This window comes from Acinonyx jubatus, chromosome D1 (genome assembly GCF_027475565.1).
Source record: "Acinonyx jubatus isolate Ajub_Pintada_27869175 chromosome D1, VMU_Ajub_asm_v1.0, whole genome shotgun sequence".
NCBI lineage: Eukaryota > Metazoa > Chordata > Mammalia > Carnivora > Felidae > Acinonyx > Acinonyx jubatus.
The window spans coordinates 91,999,995-92,022,267 of NC_069390.1; the positions used below are offsets into that span (position 1 = coordinate 91,999,995).

At 36.6% G+C, this 22,273-nt stretch overlaps 1 protein-coding gene across 1 annotated transcript; it reads left to right on the top strand.

Moving 5' to 3' along the window:
* The first annotated feature begins 17,566 nt into the window (after positions 1–17,566).
* LOC106976612 (olfactory receptor 8B12-like) lies at positions 17,567–18,562 on the top strand. The gene has a single exon (XM_015074037.3). The coding sequence runs from the start codon at positions 17,627–17,629 to the stop codon at positions 18,560–18,562; it is 936 nt and encodes a 311-aa protein (XP_014929523.1). The 5' UTR covers positions 17,567–17,626.
* The last annotated feature ends 3,711 nt before the right edge of the window (positions 18,563–22,273 follow it).

The following is a 22,273-nucleotide window of genomic DNA, read 5'->3' on the forward strand; positions in this document are numbered from 1 at the left end:
TGATGGCGACCAGAGGGGAGGGGGTGGGTGGATGGGTGAAATGGGTGAGGGGGATTAAGGAGGGCACTTGTGGTGATGAGCCCTCCTTGTGTTGTATGAAAATGTTGAACCACTATATTGTACACCTGAAACTAATATTACACTGTATATTAACTAACTTGAATTTAAGTAAAAACTTAAAAAAAAAAACCCTGGATTTTTAATAGAGTAACTCTGGGTGTAATGGCCTATGACTCTATTAGATGACACTCCTGAATAATAAAAAAAACTAAATCTAGACACAGTTAAAGAAAAGCAAAACAACTACCTGAAGATGCTGGAAATGAACAGAAGCAGACCTGGTAGGGGGATGAGCATTCACTTGGAGGAGGGAAGAAGGGAGCAATACCAAGTAAGTTCCCATCTTCCTAGCTTTTTTTCCAGCACTAAGTGCAGTCTATATTGTACCCATGTGGAAAAATTCCATCTCTCTGGTGCAAAGAGCCAGATAAGTGAGGCCCAAAAATCTGAAATAGTGGGGGGAAATTATGGAAACAAGTGAACCAGATAACTGAGGCCCAAAAATCTGAAATACTGAATAAAAATCTGAAATACTGAATAAAAATCTGAAATACTGGGGGAAATTATGGAAACAAGTGAACCAGAGAAGGTATCCCCAAACTAGATTCACCTGACCCTAAAACATGCATGTGCAGAACAGACTCAAATCAGATCAGATAAAGGCAAACTATGTGAACTGGTATCAGAGTTACTGCCCATGAAACAGTGTGCAGCTCAAGTCCAGACAAAAAACATTACCCAATAAAAGAAGGGAAATGAAATGCATTGGGGAAAAAATAACAGAATCCAGAATCTCCACTTAATATTCATAATGTCCAGGATACAAACCAAGATTACTTGATATGGAACTAAGAAAACTTAAAACTTTCTCAAGAAAAAATCAATTATATCAGACTGTAAGATAAACTAGATATTAGAACTAACAGATAAGAATTTTAAAGCAGTTATGCCTATTGTCAATAAGGCAAAACAAAATATGTTTCCAATGAATGAAAATCTTAGACGAGGAGCGATAAATCTCAGCATACAAATAGAAACACTAAAAAATGAAGTTTTATAATGGAAAAATACAATTTCTGAAATAACAAAATGGATGTACTTAAGTAAATGGACATGACAGAAGAAAGAGGAAGTAAACTTGAAGACTGACCAACAGAAATTATCTAAGGTGAAATACAGAAAAAAAGTTTGCATATTATGGACAGAGTCTCAGAGGCCTGTTAGAATATACCAAATGGTCAAACATATATTTAATTGTAATATTGAAAGGAGAAAAAAGACTAATGGGACACAAAAAATATCTGAAGAAATAACCCTCTAAATGTCCCCAATCTGATGAAAGGCAGATATATTTAGATATAAGATGCTAAGTGAACACCAAACAGAACTAATATAAAGAAGCTCATATAAAGGCAAACCATAGTAAAACTGTTTAAGTCAAAGATGAAAAAACATAAAAATCAGCAAGAGAAAAACAAAATATTGCACATAAAGTACATTGGCTAATTTCTCATCAGAAACCATGGAAGCCCAAAGAGAGTATAGCAACAACTTTAAAGTGCTAAGAAAAACAACAACAAACACACTGTCAACCCAGAATTCTATATTTAGCAAAAACATTCAGGAATGAAAGCAAAATAAGGACATTTTTAGATAAGAGAAAAATAGAAGAGCTGCAATGTAAGAAATGCTTCAGGCTGAGGGAAAATGATGTCGGATGAAAACTTGGACCCTTAAACTAAAAGAAAAAAAGAATAAAAATAAGAACACCAAAAATGGAAAATATCTGAATAATATCTGGGTATATATCCCAAACAATAAAAATGGGATCTCAAAGAAACAGTCACACACCTGTGTTCACTGCAGTGCTATTCACAATAACTAAGATGTAGAAGCATGGAAATGTCCATCAGCAGTTGAATTGGATAAAGAAAATGTGCTATATCCATACAGTGGAATATTACTCAGCCTTAAACAGAAGGAAATCCTGTCACATGCGATTACATGGATGACCTTGAGGAAATTATGCAAAGTGAAAGAAGCCCTTCACAAAAAGACAAATGTTGCAGGATTCTACTTATATGAGATATCTAAAGTTGTCAAACTCTCAGAAATACAAAGTAGAATGCTGGGTGCCAGAGGGCTTGGGAAAATGAAAAGGAGATTTATTTTTCATTGAATACAGAATTTCAGTTTTACAAGATGAAAAAGTTCTAGAGATTATTGCACAAAAATGTGCACACAGTTAACACTATTGTACTGTACACTTAATGGTTAAGATAGTAAATTTTATGTTATATGTTTTTGGACAACAAAAAAATTATCCTTATTTATGTGATTTTCTCGCAACTTGAGAAACCACATTACTCTTTAAACAAAACTATAACATTTTATTGTGTGATTTATAACATATGTAGATGTATTTTATATGTTTATAAAATTGTAAAAATATTATACACTTGTCTATAAATATGTGGCTATATAGTACATATTTATAATATTATATAATTATATGACATAATTAAATATTATACAATATGCATATTTTATATAAAATAAAATATTTTATATAAAACCAAGTATTTTATATGAAACCAAGTTACAAATATATTCAAGTGAAATTCAGGAAAAGAGAAACGGAGGTGCAAAAAACAGGAACAAGTAGAAAACAAACTAAGATGGGAGAGCCAAACTCAGACATCTCAATAACTACATTAAATCTTAATTAGTTAAGAAAGAAGAAATTGTTATATGGATTATAAACACATAAACAAAATAACAAGACCTCGCTATGTGCCATCTACACGGGAAACACTTTATTATTTTTTTTAATTAAAAAAAATTTTTTTAATGTTTATTTATTTTTGAGAGAGAGACAGAGTGTGAGTGGGGAGGGGCAGAGAGAGGGACACACAGAATCCAAAGCAGGCTCCAGGCTCTGAGCTGTCAGCACAGAGCCTGACCTGGGGCTCGACCTCATGAACCATTAGATCACGACCTGAGCCAAAGCTGGACTCTCAATCGACAGAGCCACGCAGGGGCCCCTACCTGGGACACACTTCAAAATACAGAGACACAGAAGGGCAAAAGTAAATGAATGAAAACAACATATGCCGTATAAAAAGGAAGCACAAGAAGTCTGGATTGGTTATATTAATGCTAGATGAAATAGATTTTTAAAAGGTATGTTACTGGAGAGAAGGAGGATGCTTCATAATGACAAAAGGAACAATGCGTCAGGGATCATAATAGATATATACCCCAAAACAGAGTTTCAAAATATACAAAGCAAAACTTGACAGAATTAAAGGGAGAAATACATGTAATTTTATGGTCACAGTTAGCACCTCTCTCAGAAATTTATAGAAAAACTAAACATAAACAATTTTATCCATAGTCTGAAGAGTTCTATCACCTTGACATAATCAATAGTTTGTACACCCAACAATGGCAGAATACACACATTTTTTCAAATGCATATATTATGTTTGCAATAATAGTCTATATTCCACAGCACTGAACGGATTTCAATAGATTTTTAAAAGTTGGTGTCATACTGCTGGGAGTTTACTCCATGGTATTGCTGTCTTCACATCCATTTTGTTTGACTAAGCAGCCTGTAAGCACCTTAAACTGACCCTAGCCCCCCATGCAAGCATATGCCCTAAATACAGGCCTGCAGAATCACTGGTAAATGTTAAGTTCTGATATGACTTCTTCAACAGCCTTTATGACGAACCATCTGCCCAGCCTCCTAAGGCCTTCCCCTTGTGTACCCTTGGAATAAGACCCCTGTGGAGCTTTCCAAAACCCCATTCTTTTGGTTTGAACTGAGGAATCTGGCCTTAGCCTGGGAACCCCAAAACACTCCACCATGGATCCTAACTAAGGTGTGTCCAGGTCCTAACACTCTATCTATACTCTGCCTTGACCTTCTTGTGTGGCCCCTCAAGGTATGTCATGTACTTCCTCTAGGATCTGTAATAAACTTCTTTATTTCAATTTCCATTGTGGTCTGCTATTGAACCTTATCATCTGGCATCCTGTACTCCACTTAACAAATGTTAATTTAAAAAGATCAACAAGGTTGGAAATTAGAAGCATAAAACAATAAGGAGAACCCTCAAATTTTAGAAATTAAATCATGTATTTCTACATAATAATTGGATTAAAAAGGATATATTACAAGAGAAGTTGGAAAATTTTTAGAGCTGACTGATCCTAAAAATATACATATCAAAACTTGAGAGTAGTTAAGTAGTACATAGAGGGAAATTTATAGCTTTATACCAACATTAGAAAAGAAGATATTAATTAAATCTAAGTTTCTGCTACCTTGAAAAATTAAACCCAAAATTAAACCCAAAGTGTCCAAATTAAACCCAAAAGTGAGAACAAGGAAATAAAAAGAACAGAAGTCAATGAAACAGAAACCAGAAAACCAGTGAAGAAAAATAAATATAACCAAAAGCTGTCCTTTGAAGAGATGAGTAAAACTGGTAAGCATCTAGCCATACTAATCAAGAAAAATAATAGAGAAGACACAAATTACTGATATAAGAGATGAAAGTGGAGACATCAGTGAAGATTCTACCCACATTAAAGAATCATAAACATAAATCACAATCATAACATTGTGCCATTGAATTAGACAATGTAGAGGAAGGGGACACATCTTTTGAAAGACACAATTACAAAAAGACTGACCAAATGAAGAAAGAGAAAATATTAGTAGCTCAGCGACTATTAAAGAAAGTGAATTTTACTTTTATTTATTTTTGTTAAACTTTATTTATTTTGAGAGAAAGTGTGAGTGGGGCGGTGGCAGAGGGAGAGGGAGAGAGAGAATCCCAAGCAGTCTCCAAGCTCAGCTCATGCTCAGCAAAGAGCCCAATGCAAGGCTCAATCCCACCAACCATGAGATTGTGACATGAGTCAAAGTCAAGAGTCAAACACTTAACCGACTGAGTTACCCAGCTGCCCCAAAGAAATTGAATTTTATGTTTATTTATTTTTGAGAGGGAGACAGAGAGAGAGAAAGAGGGGCAGAGCCCCAATGTGGGCTCTGCACTGACAGCAGAGAGTCTGATGTGGAGCTCAAACTCACAAACCGTGAGATCATGACCTGAGCCAAAGTCTGACGCTCAACCAACTGAGCACCCAGGGGCCCCAGAAACTGAATTTTAGTAGAAAGTCTTCCCACAAAGAAACTTGAAGCCAACCTGATAGATTGATAATTGACAGAATTAACTTATGAAAAATAACAATAAGTTAATTCTATCAAACACTTAGGGTAAAAATAATTCCAACTGTACATATGGTCTTTCAGAAATAAAAAAAGAAGGGACTATTTCCCAAATCTCCAGGAGGCCTTTGTTATTTTGAGTCCCAAATCTGGCAAAGACATCACAAGAAAACACAGATCAATATTCCTTGTAAACAAAGATTTATAAATCCTTAATAAAATAAAACATTAGCAATTTGAATCTGACAATGTGTAAAAGCATAATATATCATGATAAAATTTCTTCTGGGAATGCATTTTTTTAAAAGATTTTTTTTAACATTTATTTATTTATTTATTTATGTATTTATTTTTTATTTTTTTTAATATATGAAATTTATTGTCAAACTGGTTTCCATACAATACCCAGTGCTCATCCCAAAAGATGCCCTCTTCAATGCCCATCACCTACCCTCCCTTCCCTTCCACCCCCCATCAACCCTCAGTTTGTTCTCCGTTTTTAAGAGTCTCTTATGCTCTGGCTCTCTCCCACTCTAACCTCTTTTTTTTTTTCCTTCTCTCTCCCCTCCCCCCCCCCCCCCCCCCCCCCGCCATGGGTTTCTGTTGTTTCTCAGGATCCACATAAGAGTGAAATCATATGGTATGTGTCTTTCTCTGTATGGCTTATTTCACTTAGCATCACACTCTCCACTTCCAACCACGTTGCTACAAAGGGCCATATTTCATTCTTTCTCATTGCCACGTAGTACTCCATTGTGTTCATCAGTTATCCATTCATCAGTTGATGGATATTTTGGCTCTTTCCATAATTTGGCTATTGTTGAGAGTGCTGCTATAAACATTGGGGTACAAGTGCCCCTATGCATCAGTACTCCTGTATCCCTTGAGTAAATTCCTAGCAGTGCTACTGCTGGGTCATAGGGTAGGTCTATTTTTAATTTTTTGAAGAACCTCCACACTGTTTTCCAGAGTGGCTGCACCAGTTTGTGGGAATGCATATTTGATTTAACATCTGGACAGCAAAAGTGTAATTCACCATATTAATAGAAAAAAGGAGAAAAACCATGTAACATTATTAAAAGAGAGAGAAGAAGCCTTTAAAAAAATTTCATACCCTTTCATGAAACAAATTCTCAGCAAAGGACCATCTTCATTGGATTCAGGGCATCTCTGAAAAATGTATGGCTGACATCATATTCAGTATGAAAGACTCAATATCTTTTAACTAAGATTAGGAATAAGGCAAGCATATTTGTACTCCTCATTTCTATTTAGCACTGTATTAAGTTCTAACTTGTATAATAAGGCAAGAAACAAATAATTAAGAAACATATCAGAAATGAGGAAGTAAATCTTTTCTTATTTGTGGATGACATAATCATGTATGTAGAAACATTAAAGAATCTACAAAAACATAATAGAACTAGTGAGTGAATTTCACAGTCTCAGGATTCAAGGTCAATATACAAAAATCAATTGCATTTCTATCAGTTGTATTTCTATAAATAATTAATAATAAATAGAAAATAAAAATTTAAAAATTCCAATTATAATAGTATTAAAATACTAAGGAATATATTTTCTTCTTACTAAGGAATAAATTTAACAAAAGATGTTCAAGACTTCCACAAATAAAACATTGCAAAGGATAACTAAAAAAGAATGAATAGATACTTATATGATATACGTGGACTAGAAAATTCAAATTATGATTATGATGGCAATCCTCCCCAAATTAATCTATAGATTCAATGCAATCTCAATTAAAATTCGAAAAGACTTTTTTTTAAAGAAAGAAATTCAGAAGTTTCTTTTAAAATTTATATGAAAAGTCCTAGTAAAGTGAAAACAAATTTGAAGAGAAGAACAAAGTTGGATTGATACTACTTGATTTTGAGGACTTAGTATATAGTTATAATAATCATAATCATGTAGTAGACATATGAATCAATGGAAAAGGACAGGGTCTAAAATAAACTCAAGTTTACACAGTTATTTTATTTTTACAAAGGTTCAAAGGTAATTCAGCGAAGAAGAGATACTGCTTCCAACACATGGCCCTGGCATAACTGGACATTTTTACGGAAAAAAATGAACTTCAGCACTTATATCACCATTTGCAAAGATGAACTTAAAAAGGGTCATTGTCTTGAATGTAAGAGCTAAAGCTTTTTGTGTTTAGAAGAAAATATAGGCAAAATTCTTTCTCATAGCAGGTTAGGCAAAAATTTCTTGCATGTAAGCTACAAAGAAAAACATTATAAAATGGAGTTCATTACGATTATTATGGCCACCCTTATTTGACCTCTTAAGAGGTTGGAGGAGTCGAGTCCCTTCTCGTGAAACTGATCACTTCAAGAGGAAAGAACAAGACCTGAAGGGTAGGAGTTGCTTAACAATACCGCCCACATGGACCACTGAAGAGTGAAGTCCCATTGTGGACCAGTCTGGCTGAAACATGCTTGGTATCCTATCAGCTTAGGACACTTCTAGTTTAAGAAAAGAGAGAAGGATCACTGGGGAGTAAACAAACAAACAAACAAAAATCAACACTGCAACATGAAAAAGGATTTATATGAGACAGAGAATGTCATGATGTAGTTGCTGTACCACATGACTCTCTTTTTGTCGTGGGTCCCTCTAATTAACATATATGTTGGAAAAAAAAAGCTTGTTTCTAGATTTTGGACTGAAAAATTATGGAAACGAAAATAGTTTAAGCTGATATTTTTCACATTTTTGGGTCCCTTCCTGTTTGGTTTCCAAGGTACAGTTTCAGACAAGTGCTTTTTAAACAGTGGGCTACAATTCAAAAGTGGATCATGGCAGCAACTCACTGGCTTGGAACTCTGGGGAAAATGTCAGGGACATCAGCAACAGCAGGAAGCACACACTTATGAACTTGGCCATCAGATCCCAGGGATGCCCTGGACACAAGCTCTTGAGGTAGGGCCCCTCTGGAGGCAGTGGGGGACGTGTGAGCATGTGCTCTGCAGCTGTGTGTGCAAGTGATATGATAATGCGGAGTGCACAGCTGTCAGGATGGAATCCCAGGATAAGCAGAGTGAGAACACAATGGATTAGGCAGCTGGCCCTGAGCAGAGTGTTTGCAGTTCCACTCTTGCGAGTATCTGTGTTAGCAGCCTGAGATGATTCAGTGAACAACCTGGCAGGACATTGGTAATTACAGGGAGGCTTGACCTTGATTGTAGATAGGACTCAAATGGTGATCATGCCAGGCTGCTTTCTCTAAGTAGGTGGAACCTTGTGGCTTTATACTGTCCTTTAGTTAATGAGGGATATATTTGTGTATGTGTAGGGGAGGGGTTAGGGTGGGGGAGAGGGAGTGCGGTGAGGCTTCCCATTTAATTGGTGTTGAATTTAGTTTCAGTTTACTTAAATGGATTGAATACTTCATTTTGTTATTTGGGTGGGATTGGAGATCCAAGACTTGACTAGGATTGTTACCCCAGCATAGTCTTTATCTCCATGACACATTCAATTCTCATCCCTGATTTACTTGTTTGAAATTCTCTGCATTTGGTGTTAAATTTTGCTCCCAGCTACATGTTTTTTTCTAAAATGCTTTAATCACATTACAGTTTCTTTTGACCCCCCCCAAATCCTCTAGAAAAGTTGAAAAATGCATGAAATGGTAAAGTGGTAGAAAGATCATAAACTTTGAAATCTGGAGGTAAAAGACTTCCACAGGATGCACTGATATGCTAATTTCTTACTATGTGACTTTGGGTAGGTCCCACCATGATTTTGCAGAAATTGACAGATTGATTCTATACTTTATATAGAAATGGAAAGGACCTAAGTTTAAACAAAACAACATTAAGAAATAAGAAAAGTTTGGAAGATTTACACTGGTTTCAAGATTTACTTTAAAGATTCTGTAATTGGAACAACTGGGTGGCTCATTCAGTTGAGTGTCCAGCCTCAGCCCAAGTCATGATATCACAGTTTGTGAGTTCGAGTCCCACATGGGGCTTGTTGCTGTCAGCGCAGAGCCTGCTTTGGATCTTCTGTTCCCCTCTCTCTTTGCCCCTTCCCCGCGTGCGCTCTCTCTCTCTCTCTCAAAAATAAATAAATCTTTAAAAAAAAATTCTGTAATTAAGGCAATGTAATACTGACATAAACACAGACTATAAATTGATGGAATAGCTAGCAGCTCTAGAAATAGACTTATATATGTATAGTTTATTTATTTTCAATGAAATTACCAAAGCAATGCAATTGAGAAAGTATTTTCAATATGATACTGGAAAATTGGAAATCCATATGATAATAAATGAATTCAAAAAGGGCACTGAGGAAGGCACTTGGTGGGATGAGCACTAGGTGTTGTATGTAAGTGATGAATCGCGGGAATCTACCCCCAAAACTAAGAGCACACTGTAAATTGTGTGCTAGCCAACTTGACAATAAATTATATTAAAAAAGAAAGAAAAATAAATTTAACCAGCTAATAATATGCAACGGAAGAAAAAAAGGATAATACACCAAAATGTAAAATTTAAAACTATAAAACATTTGGAAGAAAATATAAAAATATTTCACTTTGTGTTAGGTAAACAGCACAAATAAAGCATAAGCCCTACAAGAAAAAAGCTCATAAACTGGAATTTATCAATATTTAAAACTTTTCCTCTTCAAAAGACTGTTAAAAATAAAAAATGCAAACCACAAACTGGAAGAAAATATTTATTTATTTATTTAATTTTTTAGAAGAAAATATTTATAAAATAGGTATCTGATAAAGGACCTATAAGTATGTAGACTATATAATACATGAATAATAATATAAATAAATTATATATTTTTTGCTTACAACTCAATAATGAGACAACGTACTTAACTAGAAAATGGAAAAATAAGTGAACAAGCATTTCATTAAGGAAACGCAAATTGAAATCAAATCAGATATAATCACACACCTATTAGAATTTTGAAATTACAAAAATTGACAGTACTAAGTAGCAGCAAGGTTTTGGACAAAGTAGACCTCCCATGATGATAGGAATGTTCTGAAAGCAATTTTTCAGCTTCTTACAACCCATACAACCCAGTAATCTTACTCCCACTCCTATATATTACTCAAGAGAAATGAAAGTATATGTCCATACTAGAAATTGAATGTTAATGTTCAGAGTAGCTTTATTTATCATAGCCAAAAACTGGAATTAGTTCAGGTATCCATTAAGAAATGAATAGATCACAAACATATGGCCAGCTAATCTTTGACAAAGCAGGAAAGAATATCCAATGGAATAAAGACAGTCTCTTCAGCAAGTGGTGCTGGGAAAACTGGAAAGCAACATGCAGAAGAATGAGCCTGGATCACTTTCTTACACCATACACAAAAAGAAACTCAAAATGAATGAGGCTTTCTGTCTCTCAATGTAAGACAGGAAGCCGTCAAAATCCTGGAGGAAAAAGCAGGCAAAAACCTCTTTGATCTTGCCTGCAGCAACTTCTTACTCAACACGTCTCTGGAGGCAAGGGAAACCAAAGCAAAAATGAACTACAGGGACCTCATCAAAATAAAAAGCTTCTGCACAGAGAAGGAAACAATCAGCAAAACTATAAGGTAACCGACAGAATGGGAGAAGATATTTGCAAACGACATATCAGATAAAGGGTTAGTATCCAAAATCTATAAAAAACTTATCAAACTGAACACCCAAAAAACAAATAATCCAGTGAAGAAATGGGCAAAAGACATGAATAGACACTTCTCCAAAGAACACATCCAGATGGCCAACCGACACATGAAAAAATGCTTAACAACACTCATCAGGGAAATACAAATCAAAACCACAATGAGATACCACCTTACACCTGTCAGAATGGCTAACATTAACAACTCAGGCAACGACAGATGTTGGCGAGGATGCAGAAAAAGAGGATCTCTTTTGCATTGTTGGTGGGAATGCAAGCTGGTGAAGCCACTCTGGAAAACAGTATGGAGGTTCCTCAAAAAACTAAAAATAGAACTACCCTACGACCCAGTAACTGCACTACTACGTATATACATATACATACATACAATGGAGTATTACTTGGCAACGAAAAAGAATGAAATCTTGCCATTTGCAACTACGTGGATGCAACTGGAGGGTATTAGGCTAAGTGAAATTAGTCAGAGAAAGACAAATATCATATGACTTCATTCATATGAGGACTTTAAGAGACAAAACAGATGAACACAAGGGAAGGGAAACAAAAATAATATAAAAACAGGGAGGGGGACAAAGCATAAGAGACTCATAAAAATGGAGAACAAACAGAGGGTTACTGGAGGGGTTGTGGGGGGGGATGGGCTAAATGGGTAAGAGGCACTAAGGAATCCACTCCTGAAATCATCGTTGCACTATATGCTAACTAATTGGGATGTAAATTAAAAAGAAAAAAAGCAATGAATGGATAAACAAGTTGTGTTATCTATCCAATAGAATAAAGCTTGTGAATAAAAAGGGATGGACTACTGATACAGCAACACCATGGATGGGTCTCAAACTTATTCTTCTAAGTTAAAGGAGTAGATATAAAAGACATCATAGTTGATGATTACATTTACATGGAATTAGTGATAGCAGATTCATGGTTGTCTGGGCCCAGAAATGGGGTGAGGAATTTGACTTCAAAGAAGTGGGAGAGAACTTTTTGGAGTGATAGAAACATTCTATATCTTTATTGTGCTGGTTATGCAACTGTATATATTTATTAAAATTCATTGAACTGTACACTTAAAGTGGGTGAATTTTATTATGTAGACCAATAAGAAAACGTTAAAATAGATATGGCACAACTTAAAGGTGATGAATTCTCTCAAAAGTATGAAAAATGCTCAAAGAGATAGAAAAGAGGAGGGTAACTCCAACATCTGAATAATAATAATCCTAGAAAGAAAGAACAAAAAAATTTGGTGGGAAGAAAATTATCAATAAAGAGTATGAGAAAAATTTCCCAGAACTAGATGATTTGTATTGCTAGATCAAAGGAATACTTTGAAAGAAAACAGACTTACTAAGACATAGTATTGTGAAATTTAAGAACACTGTGGGTGAAGATCCTAGGAGCTATCAGAGAGAGGGGGTGGGGGGAGAGAGAGAGAGAGACAGAGAGAGAGAGAGAGAGAGAGAGAGAGAGAGAGAGGCAGGGTGGGGAGGTGGGTGAGAGAGAGAGGCGGGGGGGAAGACAATCACATAATATATAAAGGGACAGAAATGAGAATGTGACTGGACTTGTCACTGACCATACTGGTTTTTAGGAAAGAGGGGATCCAACACAGGAAAGCAGAAAAGGGAATTTGAGGCTGATGGCCATGCATTGAGTCTAAAAAGCAATCACTCCAGATACATACAGAGGGTGGAAGTTTCCAAGAGAAAGAAGAAATTGACAGATTGTCACATATGTTTGAATATTTGGAAATTAATACTGATGGGCATTTGATAGATACTATGCAGCATATGAAAATATGAAGGAGAGATACAGGACATAGAGAAATCATTCCAGGAAAAATTTCAGATAGCACAAGTAGGGAACATAATTAGAATATAGTATTTGGCTGGTTATTTGTATAGTGATAGTTATTTGTGCAGTTCTATAGTTCTCAATACATTAAGTATTGAGAATTAAGAGGTATAATATAACTATTTGAAAGGATAGGACAAAAAATTGGAGTGGGAGGGTGTTAGAGAACTAAACCCACATATATTTTAAGTGGAAATAATGAATTCAACAAATATTTATTAATAACTATTATGAGTTAGGCCTCCTTATATACTGATCCATGAATAAACATCTAAAAAAGAGGAATCCCTTCATTATGAAAGGGTTTGAATCTTTGGCAATCATACCCTTCCTATCTGAGATTTGCTGCCTATATCCATTCACAGCTACAATGGGGCAAGGAAGTATCAGGAAGCATCCAAATGGAATATCTGTGTTCCACACATGGTCCTTTCTGCCCCTATGAGTAAAGGCAATACCCACCCCACCCTCCTTGCTGATTAGGATCAATTATTTTTGCCAGGATGGTGAATCCAGGTCTTGTCTGTTAGTCGCAGGCATGGGGGGTCCTAATTGCCCTGGTGGCTGCAATAACTTAGAGTTTAGTGGGACCCTTGTTGTGTCCGCTGGCATTTCATCATCTAGACTAAAATCTAGCTCCTTATGGTCCCTACTCTTTATTTATTTCTGCCATCTTACTCGTGGTCATATGAACTCAAAACTTTAATCATATTTGATATGTACTTCTTTCTTTTCTTTCCTTCTCTCCCAAACCACAGAGATGCTAAATCCTGTTCTTCCATGATCTTATCTCTTGACACCATTTTTACTTTACTATCTCCATTGCTTGTGAAATCTTAACTGATCTTCCTATTTTTAGTCTCTCCCAGTTTTAGCTAATCCTGTATACGAGAGCAGTCCAAAATATCTTTATCATGCCAGGGTATAGATTTGGATGATTGATGATGACGATGACGATAGCAACAACAACATTTTTTATGTCTTCTACATCCTAAGTAATGCAAATGGCAGCATTTAGGATTATTAACCCCATTTTAAGATAAGTAATTTGAAGCTCAGGAGAGGTCAAACCAAGTTTAACCAAGAGGTTTCCAAGGCTACAGAGCTAGTAAGGGGCAGAGCTAGGTAATCGTAGAGGTTGATTTGATTCCACATACAATTCCTCATTTAACTGGAATAGATTTCTTGGTGAAAGAAGCTGCTTCTAATAATTTTTCTGGGTAACGGATATAAACTAGGACCAACCCAAATGAACCAGGACTTAGGATACCCTCTAGTTTGTCTCCAATAAAGGAATGGGAAGGTTGGGCAGATGTCTGTTTGGGGGACAAAAAAGATGTGTTAATTTTTGTACTTGTTGAGTTCAGGGTGGCATACTGGAACATTCTGATAGAGAGGTTGTACACACAGGACAGGGAATTAACAGAAAAGTACGAATTTAGGAGTTAACCATACAGATGATGTTGTGGAAATTGTGGGTGAGCTCACAAACATTTAAGGAAGAAGAGGCTCAGAGAATTGGTAGGCACTGAAAAATTTGAAACATGAGGAGAATAACATGATAGACAGACTAGGAGATGCCTCGACTGGATTATAAATCCCTCCTTACAGCACAAACCATTTCTTTTGAATCCTTTTACCTGGCATTTTAATATGCTAAATGCACATATCAAAAACTAATTCAACATTAAGTATAATATAGATCGTATGACTTCTGACAGATGAATTTAATTTTATGCCCATCCTGAGAGTTTAACTAAAGTCACATCAAATGAAGATATTTCAGCTGCCATCTTTTCTCTCTGGACAGGCTCTCTGACTTTTTTGGTTGGACTTGTGGTTTATTCTTGTAGGTCTCTTATGTGGGGTGAAGGTTACTGACCCCATACCACTCTGGTGCTGCCTGAAGGACTACCAGACATATGAGGATTAATGCATGTGCATGAGGTGTATATGCAAAGATGCTGCATTATACATATTTTCCACATTGGTATGTTATAATCCATGTCTCACATATATTTTAGCGTTAGCAATAAATAGAACAAGAAATCCATTATACAGAGATTCAAATTTTGGGAAAGATAGTTCTGCAACAAAAGTAATTTAATCAAGAATATTTATTTCTGTGTTTCTTTCTGCTTGTATTGGAGCAAGTCAATAGTGAAAATGACTTTATAGAAGCCCTGGTTCACTTGAAATAAAATCTCGATGCATTTGAAATGAAATTCCCATGGAAACCACCTCTGAAGTGACAAAAGTCTCAGAATTTTCCCCGGTGTTGCATCATGCATACAAGAACCCTCTAAGGTTTCTAGAGGAGAGAGAACATTTAATGAACCCCTAACGTCTTCTTTGCCCTTGGGCCTTAAGAAAAGTTTGCTTGTAGCCCTTATTTTAATTTTTTGATAATGAGTTGCTTTTTCTATTTCTTAAATATGTGTAGTGGGATTGAGAACAGGGATTGGGATTCATTAGAGTTGTTCCGGGCCATGGAAAATTCTCAGTGTAAACAGACAGATGAGGCACTGTCCCTGCTGAGTCATAGCTGAGGGCGAGCAAGTTCTCACTCAGGTGTGTGCACACACTCACAAACACACAAACATACTCAGGCATGTGTGCAGAGGTTTTAGTTGGACTTGTCTGAGGAAAATGGACTCTGCCTTTGTGTTTTCATTTTGTAACTTCTCCAAGAGGACATTGGCCCTTAACTCTGAGCAAGAATATAACTCATCTGCTGACACTTGAATTTATACAAATAGAGATTTATTCTTGGGATAGAGTTTGCCATACACCCTAGAAAAGGGTGTAGAGTGCAAGTTGTCAAACAAAATTTTATTAGTCTTGATATCAGTCTCAGTTAATAAACTACACTGTGTGACTTGTGATTATCTAAACCCTCAGCAAGGACTCTTGCCCCCCTAACCTGTTACCACCCTCACAATTCTCTCCATCGGATCCAGTAATCAGGGTTAACATATTGTGTTTGAAGCTCAGGACAAAAATGTGACGCCTTGGAAAGGTGCTGCAGTAAGTTGTGAATGTCCATTGTTTTATTAGAGTAACTGACCTTACCAAGCAAATGCTTTTCAGGTCTCCTTCAAAGTTGCTCGAATGTCAGGTCATTCTATTTATAACTGAAATCGGCAACGCCTGCCTTTTCTAGCCCTGCCTCTTGCATTCCTTTTGCTCATATAACTTTTCATTTCACAGGTTTTACCTCTCTTTCGTGTATTTTCTGTCTTTTCCCACTTGAATAAAAGCTCCATGAGGGCAGAAAGCTTTTTTTTTTCCACTGAAGAAATCACCAGGACTGAGAAAAGTTTCAGGGACAGGGTCAGTGTTCAATTGGTATGTGCTAAAGCAATGCCATCCTTGTTCAAAGTCTTTCACCAATTCCCCGTTATCTGACATACTGGCTGTAGACTCTGTTCTCTGCATTTAGGTCTTGATAGAAGTTGTTACTAGTTATCTGACCAGTATTTGTTTTTAATAATGAAGCTTAAGATGGATGATCAAGTAGTGGAGAAAATTCAGTGAAAGTTTCTTTATTTTTAAGCTTGGAGAAGATGCAAATAATTCTTGGTATATATTGGATGTGAAGGAAATAATGATCCTTCTCTAAAGTATGATTCCCCTAATTTTACCTCTCTTGGTTTTAACACTTTCTACATTCCTTTCAAGTTATCTAAGTGCTTGTTTTTATCAATAAAGCTTCTCATGAGATCCTTCTAAGTAAAAATGCTGCTTCAGAGATTTCATGGTCACTTAGAGGGAGGCTGAATGTTTAGTGATGAAGACTAAGAAGCTTAGAATTGGACAGACTAGGGTTTGAGTCAAGATTCTGGAACCTCGTAGTCTGTGTGCCTCTCACTTTAGAGGAGGGATTAATTAATAGTTCTAATTTATAAGGTTGTGGTGAGGAATAAAAAGGTAATATTATTTGTACATTGGTTTTGACACTTGGTTTTAGTATAAGGGTGCTGGATCTACACAATGCTAGGTACACAGTAAGTCCTCAATACAAGGAGGCAAGCCCATAAGGCTTTGCTCTTAATCTTAAAAAGATGTAACCAGAATGAAAGGATCATTGGAAGCCACATCAAGCATTACCAAGGGGGTAAACAAACATTTCTTCTTCCTTTGGGAAGGGGGTCTCTGGAGCAGTGATCCTGAGGGAGTCTCTGTAACTACGTCACTGAGATTAGTCTCTTGTTATCCATGGGCATTTGGAAAGGATGCTGTCTCATCCCCGGAATTTGGACAAGAGACTTGCAGCAAAGCCACAATCAAAGATCAAGTTCTTCAGCGCAGCAAGATAAATTAGAGGTTTCGCTCCTCAAAGTAGAGAAGCAGAAGCAGAGGGTCTGAGCTCTGGGTTGTCACTTGCTTTTCATCAGGGCCAGTTGAGTCTCCATGAAAGAGATGGATGAGAGCCAGTGGAGAACAGCACTGTGACTCCAAGCAGAGGAGGGTGAGTGCCTGCCTGCCCTGGTCTGTCCTCTAGCAGAGTGGGTAAAAGCTCAAAGCCCAGGAGCCAGACCACCTGAGTTCACCTCCTGCTGTAACTTAGTAGCATCAGGACTTGTGCAAGTCACTTAGGTCCAGTGTCCTCATCTGTGAAATGGGGATACTCATAATGCCACACAACTTTTAGAACAGTGCCAGTAAATGTTCCCATTCTTTTCTTCTCCATGTCAGCCCCTTAAATTCCATGGTGTGTGGCTTCTCTCTTTGTCTCAGTGACTCTTCTTTTTCCCTTACAGACTCTCCTAGAGGAGAATGGCTACAGATAATGCCTCCTCTGTGACAGAGTTTATCCTCGCAGGCTTAACAGATGAGCCAGAACTCCAGATGCCCCTCTTCTTCCTGTTTCTAGGTTTCTACATGGTCACTGTGGTGGGGAACCTGGGCCTGATAACCCTGATTGGGCTGAATTCTCACCTTCATATTCCCATGTACTTTTTCCTCTTCAACTTGTCCTTCATAGATGTTAGTTACTCCACGACTCTGACCCCTAAAATGCTAATGGGTTTTGTCGCAAAGAGAAACATCATTTCCTATGCAGGGTGTATGACTCAGTTTTTTTTCTTCTGTTTCTTTGTGTTTTCTGAATCCTACATCTTGTCAGCGATGGCATATGACCGCTATGTCGCCATCTGTAAACCACTGCTATACACAGTTACCATGTCTCCTCAGGTGTGTTCACTCCTTTTGTTAGGTGTTTATGGGATGGGAGTGTTTGGAGCTGTTGCCCATATGGGAAACATAATGTTTATAACCTTTTGTGCTGACAACTTCGTCAATCACTATATGTGCGATATCATTCCCCTCCTTGAGCTCTCCTGCAACAGCTCTTACATAAATTTGCTGGTGGTCTTCATTGTTGTGACCATTGGCATTGGGGTACCCATTGTGACCATTTTTATCTCCTATGGTTTCATTCTTTCTAGTATTCTCCATATTAGTTCTACTGAGGGCAGATCCAAAGCCTTCAGTACCTGCAGTTCCCATATAATTGTGGTATCTCTTTTCTTTGGATCAGGAGCTTTTATGTACCTCAAACCACCTTCTATTTTACCCCTTGACCAGGGGAAAGTGTCCTCCATATTCTATACTGCTGTGGTGCCCATGTTCAACCCATTAATCTATAGTCTGAGGAACAAGGATGTCAAAGTTGCCCTGAAGAAGACCTTAGTCAGAAAATTCTTCGTGTGAAAATGATTGAGAAAGGAGATCCAAAGCTTTGTTTGCCAGAGTGTTTCTTTTTCTTTTCAATGAGGGAAACAAATGCCAGTGCTTGTTCTCCTTTACTTAGAGGGAAAAATTTAACTTGTTCTGAAGTATAATTATTCCCTCTACTCCTTACTCTACCCTAACTATTCTAATCATTATTTGTTTTATGAAAATAGTTTCCACAGTCATAGATGGCTACTCTTGAATAAGCCTAAGAAATAATTTAATCTAGCCCTTCATGTGTTGCGTTACACACTGGGGACTCATAAATATTTGTAGGTTGCTCATGGCCACACATGTACCTCTTGCCAGACTCGAACCTAGGCCCTTGAATTCTAATCTACTTTGCTCTTCTGTCGTTAGCCATGCTATCTTGATTCACCTTTTCCCTGGTGGATTTCATTTCAAAGGTTTTTCTTTTTCTTTTTGCATTTAAAAACGCACTTTGCATTTGACCTACTTACAGCAATGTCATGCAACTTTTCAAGAGATAACCTTTGGAACGTTATTTTTGCAACAATGTTGAAAGTTAAAAATGTGCTAATTTGATCTTGCAAAATGCTAAGTTTTAAGGTGTTTTGGTGGGAGCTAAATTTCCATATAGAATCAAGGATGGTATCCACTGAGGCAGTGTGCAGAGCTGTAAGGGTATAGGCTAAGTTATTAGACCTTCTAATGGAGAGTTATACAGATTTAAGGGAGTTAAAAATGTTGGATACAAGCTTCGCTCATTATTTACAGATTAATAAGGTAGAATTTGGAGACTTACTTTGTGTCTGAACGAAGTAACGGAGTAATAGATAGTTTTGGGCAGATGTGAGTCATTAGAGTAGTACCAACCAACTAGTCACCAGGAAGGCAGTTGCTATTGTATTTTAAGACACTGCAAATAGCTGTGATTTTTTAATGGTAAAGGCAAAGAGATGGTGGTGTCAGGACAGGTCATACACTCACAGTATTAGGTAAATGGAGGCACAGCTTATATAAAGAACAATGAATACATTATTAGTGGTAACAGCTCTTTCAGAAGGAAGAGTATGTGCACTGTTTCCAAGATACATTTAAAAAAAAATTTTTTAACGTTTATTTATTTTTGAGACAGAGAGAGACAGAGCATAAACGGGGGAGGGGCAGAGAAAGAGGGAGACACAGAATTGGAAACAGGCTCCAGGCTCTGAGCTGTCAACACAGAGCCCAACGCAGGGCTTGAACTCACAGACCGCAAGATAATGACCTGAGCCGAAGTTGGACGCTTAACCGACTGAGCCAGCCAGGCGCCCCCCAAGATACTTTACCTTATTAACTTTTCTTAGGAAGTTCTCTTCTATTAGAAAAAAGGAAAGTTAGGATAAATGTTTAGTTTTGTTCTTTGGAATGGTTCGTTCAATGAGGATGTAAGAAAAGAAATGAAAGTGAAGGGAAGGACTGTGCTTTAGATAATACTGTGGAGGGAAAGATCACTGAATTGAGTACACTTCTAAGTTGAGGGTTTCGTAAGGTTGATGGAAAATCAGCACAATCTTGGTAAATAAAAAAATAATCCCACCCCTTTTAAGTTGAAGTATAAGTTATGTACAGAAAAGTGCACAAGTCTTAAGTGTCAATGATTTTTCACAGGTATAAGGCTATGTAACCATCATCTAGGCCAAGAGATAGATTTGTATCATTTCAGAATATTGCTCCCTGCCCCTTCCCAGTAAATATTACTCCCAATTCTTTTTCTGGAAATAGCTACTATTCTTACTTTTATCATTACAGATTCATTTTGCTCATTCTTGAGCTTCATATAAATATTCAATATTGTATTTGCTTGTTTTATGTCTGCATTCTTTCTCTCAATATAAAGTGTAGTGTGAGTTTCACCCATAACATTATATGTGTACATATTCTGTTCTTGGTTATTGCTGTTTAGCATTCCATTATATGAATACAGAACAATTTATTTATCAACAACCCCCGTAATGGACATTTGGCTTGTTTTCAGTTTCTGCATATTATCATTAATAAAGACACTGTAAAACTTCTTGAGCATACAGTTTCTTTGAAATATACTCATTTCTCTTGGGTCTATACCTAGATGTGGATTTACTGGGTCACAGAATAGATAAATATCTAAACTTCTTAAATACTACCAAGATGTCTTCCGAAGGGTGTAAACTGATTTGCATTCCCAACAGTTTCCAGGTAAGGATGCTCTTCATCCTTCTGAACATTCATTATTTTCTAATCCTTTTAATTTTAACTATTCTTTTAGATGTGTAGTGTGATAGCACTTAAGTCTTTTTCTTACATTTCCCTAATAAGTAATAATGTTGATTTGCAGGCTATCTATTTATTCATAATCTATTCATAATATCTTCACTAGCTATTTGGATATCAATCACCCTTTGCAAAGTGCCTGTTGAAGTGAACTGCCAGTTCAAGTCTTTTGCCCACTCAAAAATAGTGTCTTAAGTCTTTTTCTTCTTAATTTGAGTTCTAAGAAAGCATATTCTGGATATGAGTCCTTTTTCAGCCACATACACTGCAGTTACTTTTGCTCAGTATACGGTTTGCCCATTCAGATGGTCATTCCTAATGATGTCTTTTTGGTAATAGATGTTTCAATTTTAATGAAGCTCAATCTCTCAACTTTCTCCTTTAGTATTAGTGCTGTATCCTATTTAATATTTACCTATTATAAAGTTATAAATGTATTCTCATGTTTTCTTTTGAGAGCTTTATCGTTTTTCCTTTAATGTTTAGATTTTTGATAAATTTTAGATTGCTTATCATGTATTTTATTTTATTTTATTTTTTCATGAAGATATCCAATTGTTTTAGAATAACTTAAAGAAAGGGCCATATCTTTTCTTTAAATTGTACTGGCTGTATTTATACGGCTCTATTTGAAGACCATGTGATAATCTTATGTGACTAGTTGGACAGGAGTTGATTTGGAGCCTGTCAGCACAATGTTGAATAGAAATGGTAAGAACAAACATTCTTGACTTGCTTTGAGTGGATGTTATGGTTATTCTAGGAATTTGGTACCTTTTGTGCTGTTTTATTTTTTAAAATGTTTATTTATTTTTGACAGAGAGAGAGAGAGAGAGACAGAGCATGAGCGGGGGAGGGGCAGAGAGCGAGGGAGACACTGAATCCCAAGCAGGCTCCAGGCTCTGAGCTGTCCACACAGAGGCCGACGCGGGGCTCGAACTCACAAACCGCAAGATCATGATGTGAGCCAAAGTCAGACCCTTAACCAACTGAGCCACCCAGGCGCCCCTCTTTTGTGCTCTTTTAAATGGGTTTTTAAATTTTATTTTGTTGTGTTAATTTTGTTTGTTTGTTTGTTTATTTATTTACTTATAGCACACATGAGCAGGGGAGGGGCAGAGAGAGAGAGGGAGAGAGAAAATCCCAAGCAGGCTTGGTGCTGTCAGTGTAGAGCCCAACTCATGAAACGTGAGATTATGACCTGAGCTGAAATCAAGAGTCGGATGCTTAACCAACTGAGCCACCCAGGCACCCCTAAAATTTAATTTTCAATTGTTTATTACTAGTATATAGGAATACATTTTATCTTTATATGGAGTTGGCCCTTGGACTACATGGGTTTGAACTGCATGGGTCCATTATATGTGGAGTTTTTACAGTACAGTACTATAAATGTATTTTCTCTTCCTTATGATTTTCTTAATAATATTTTCA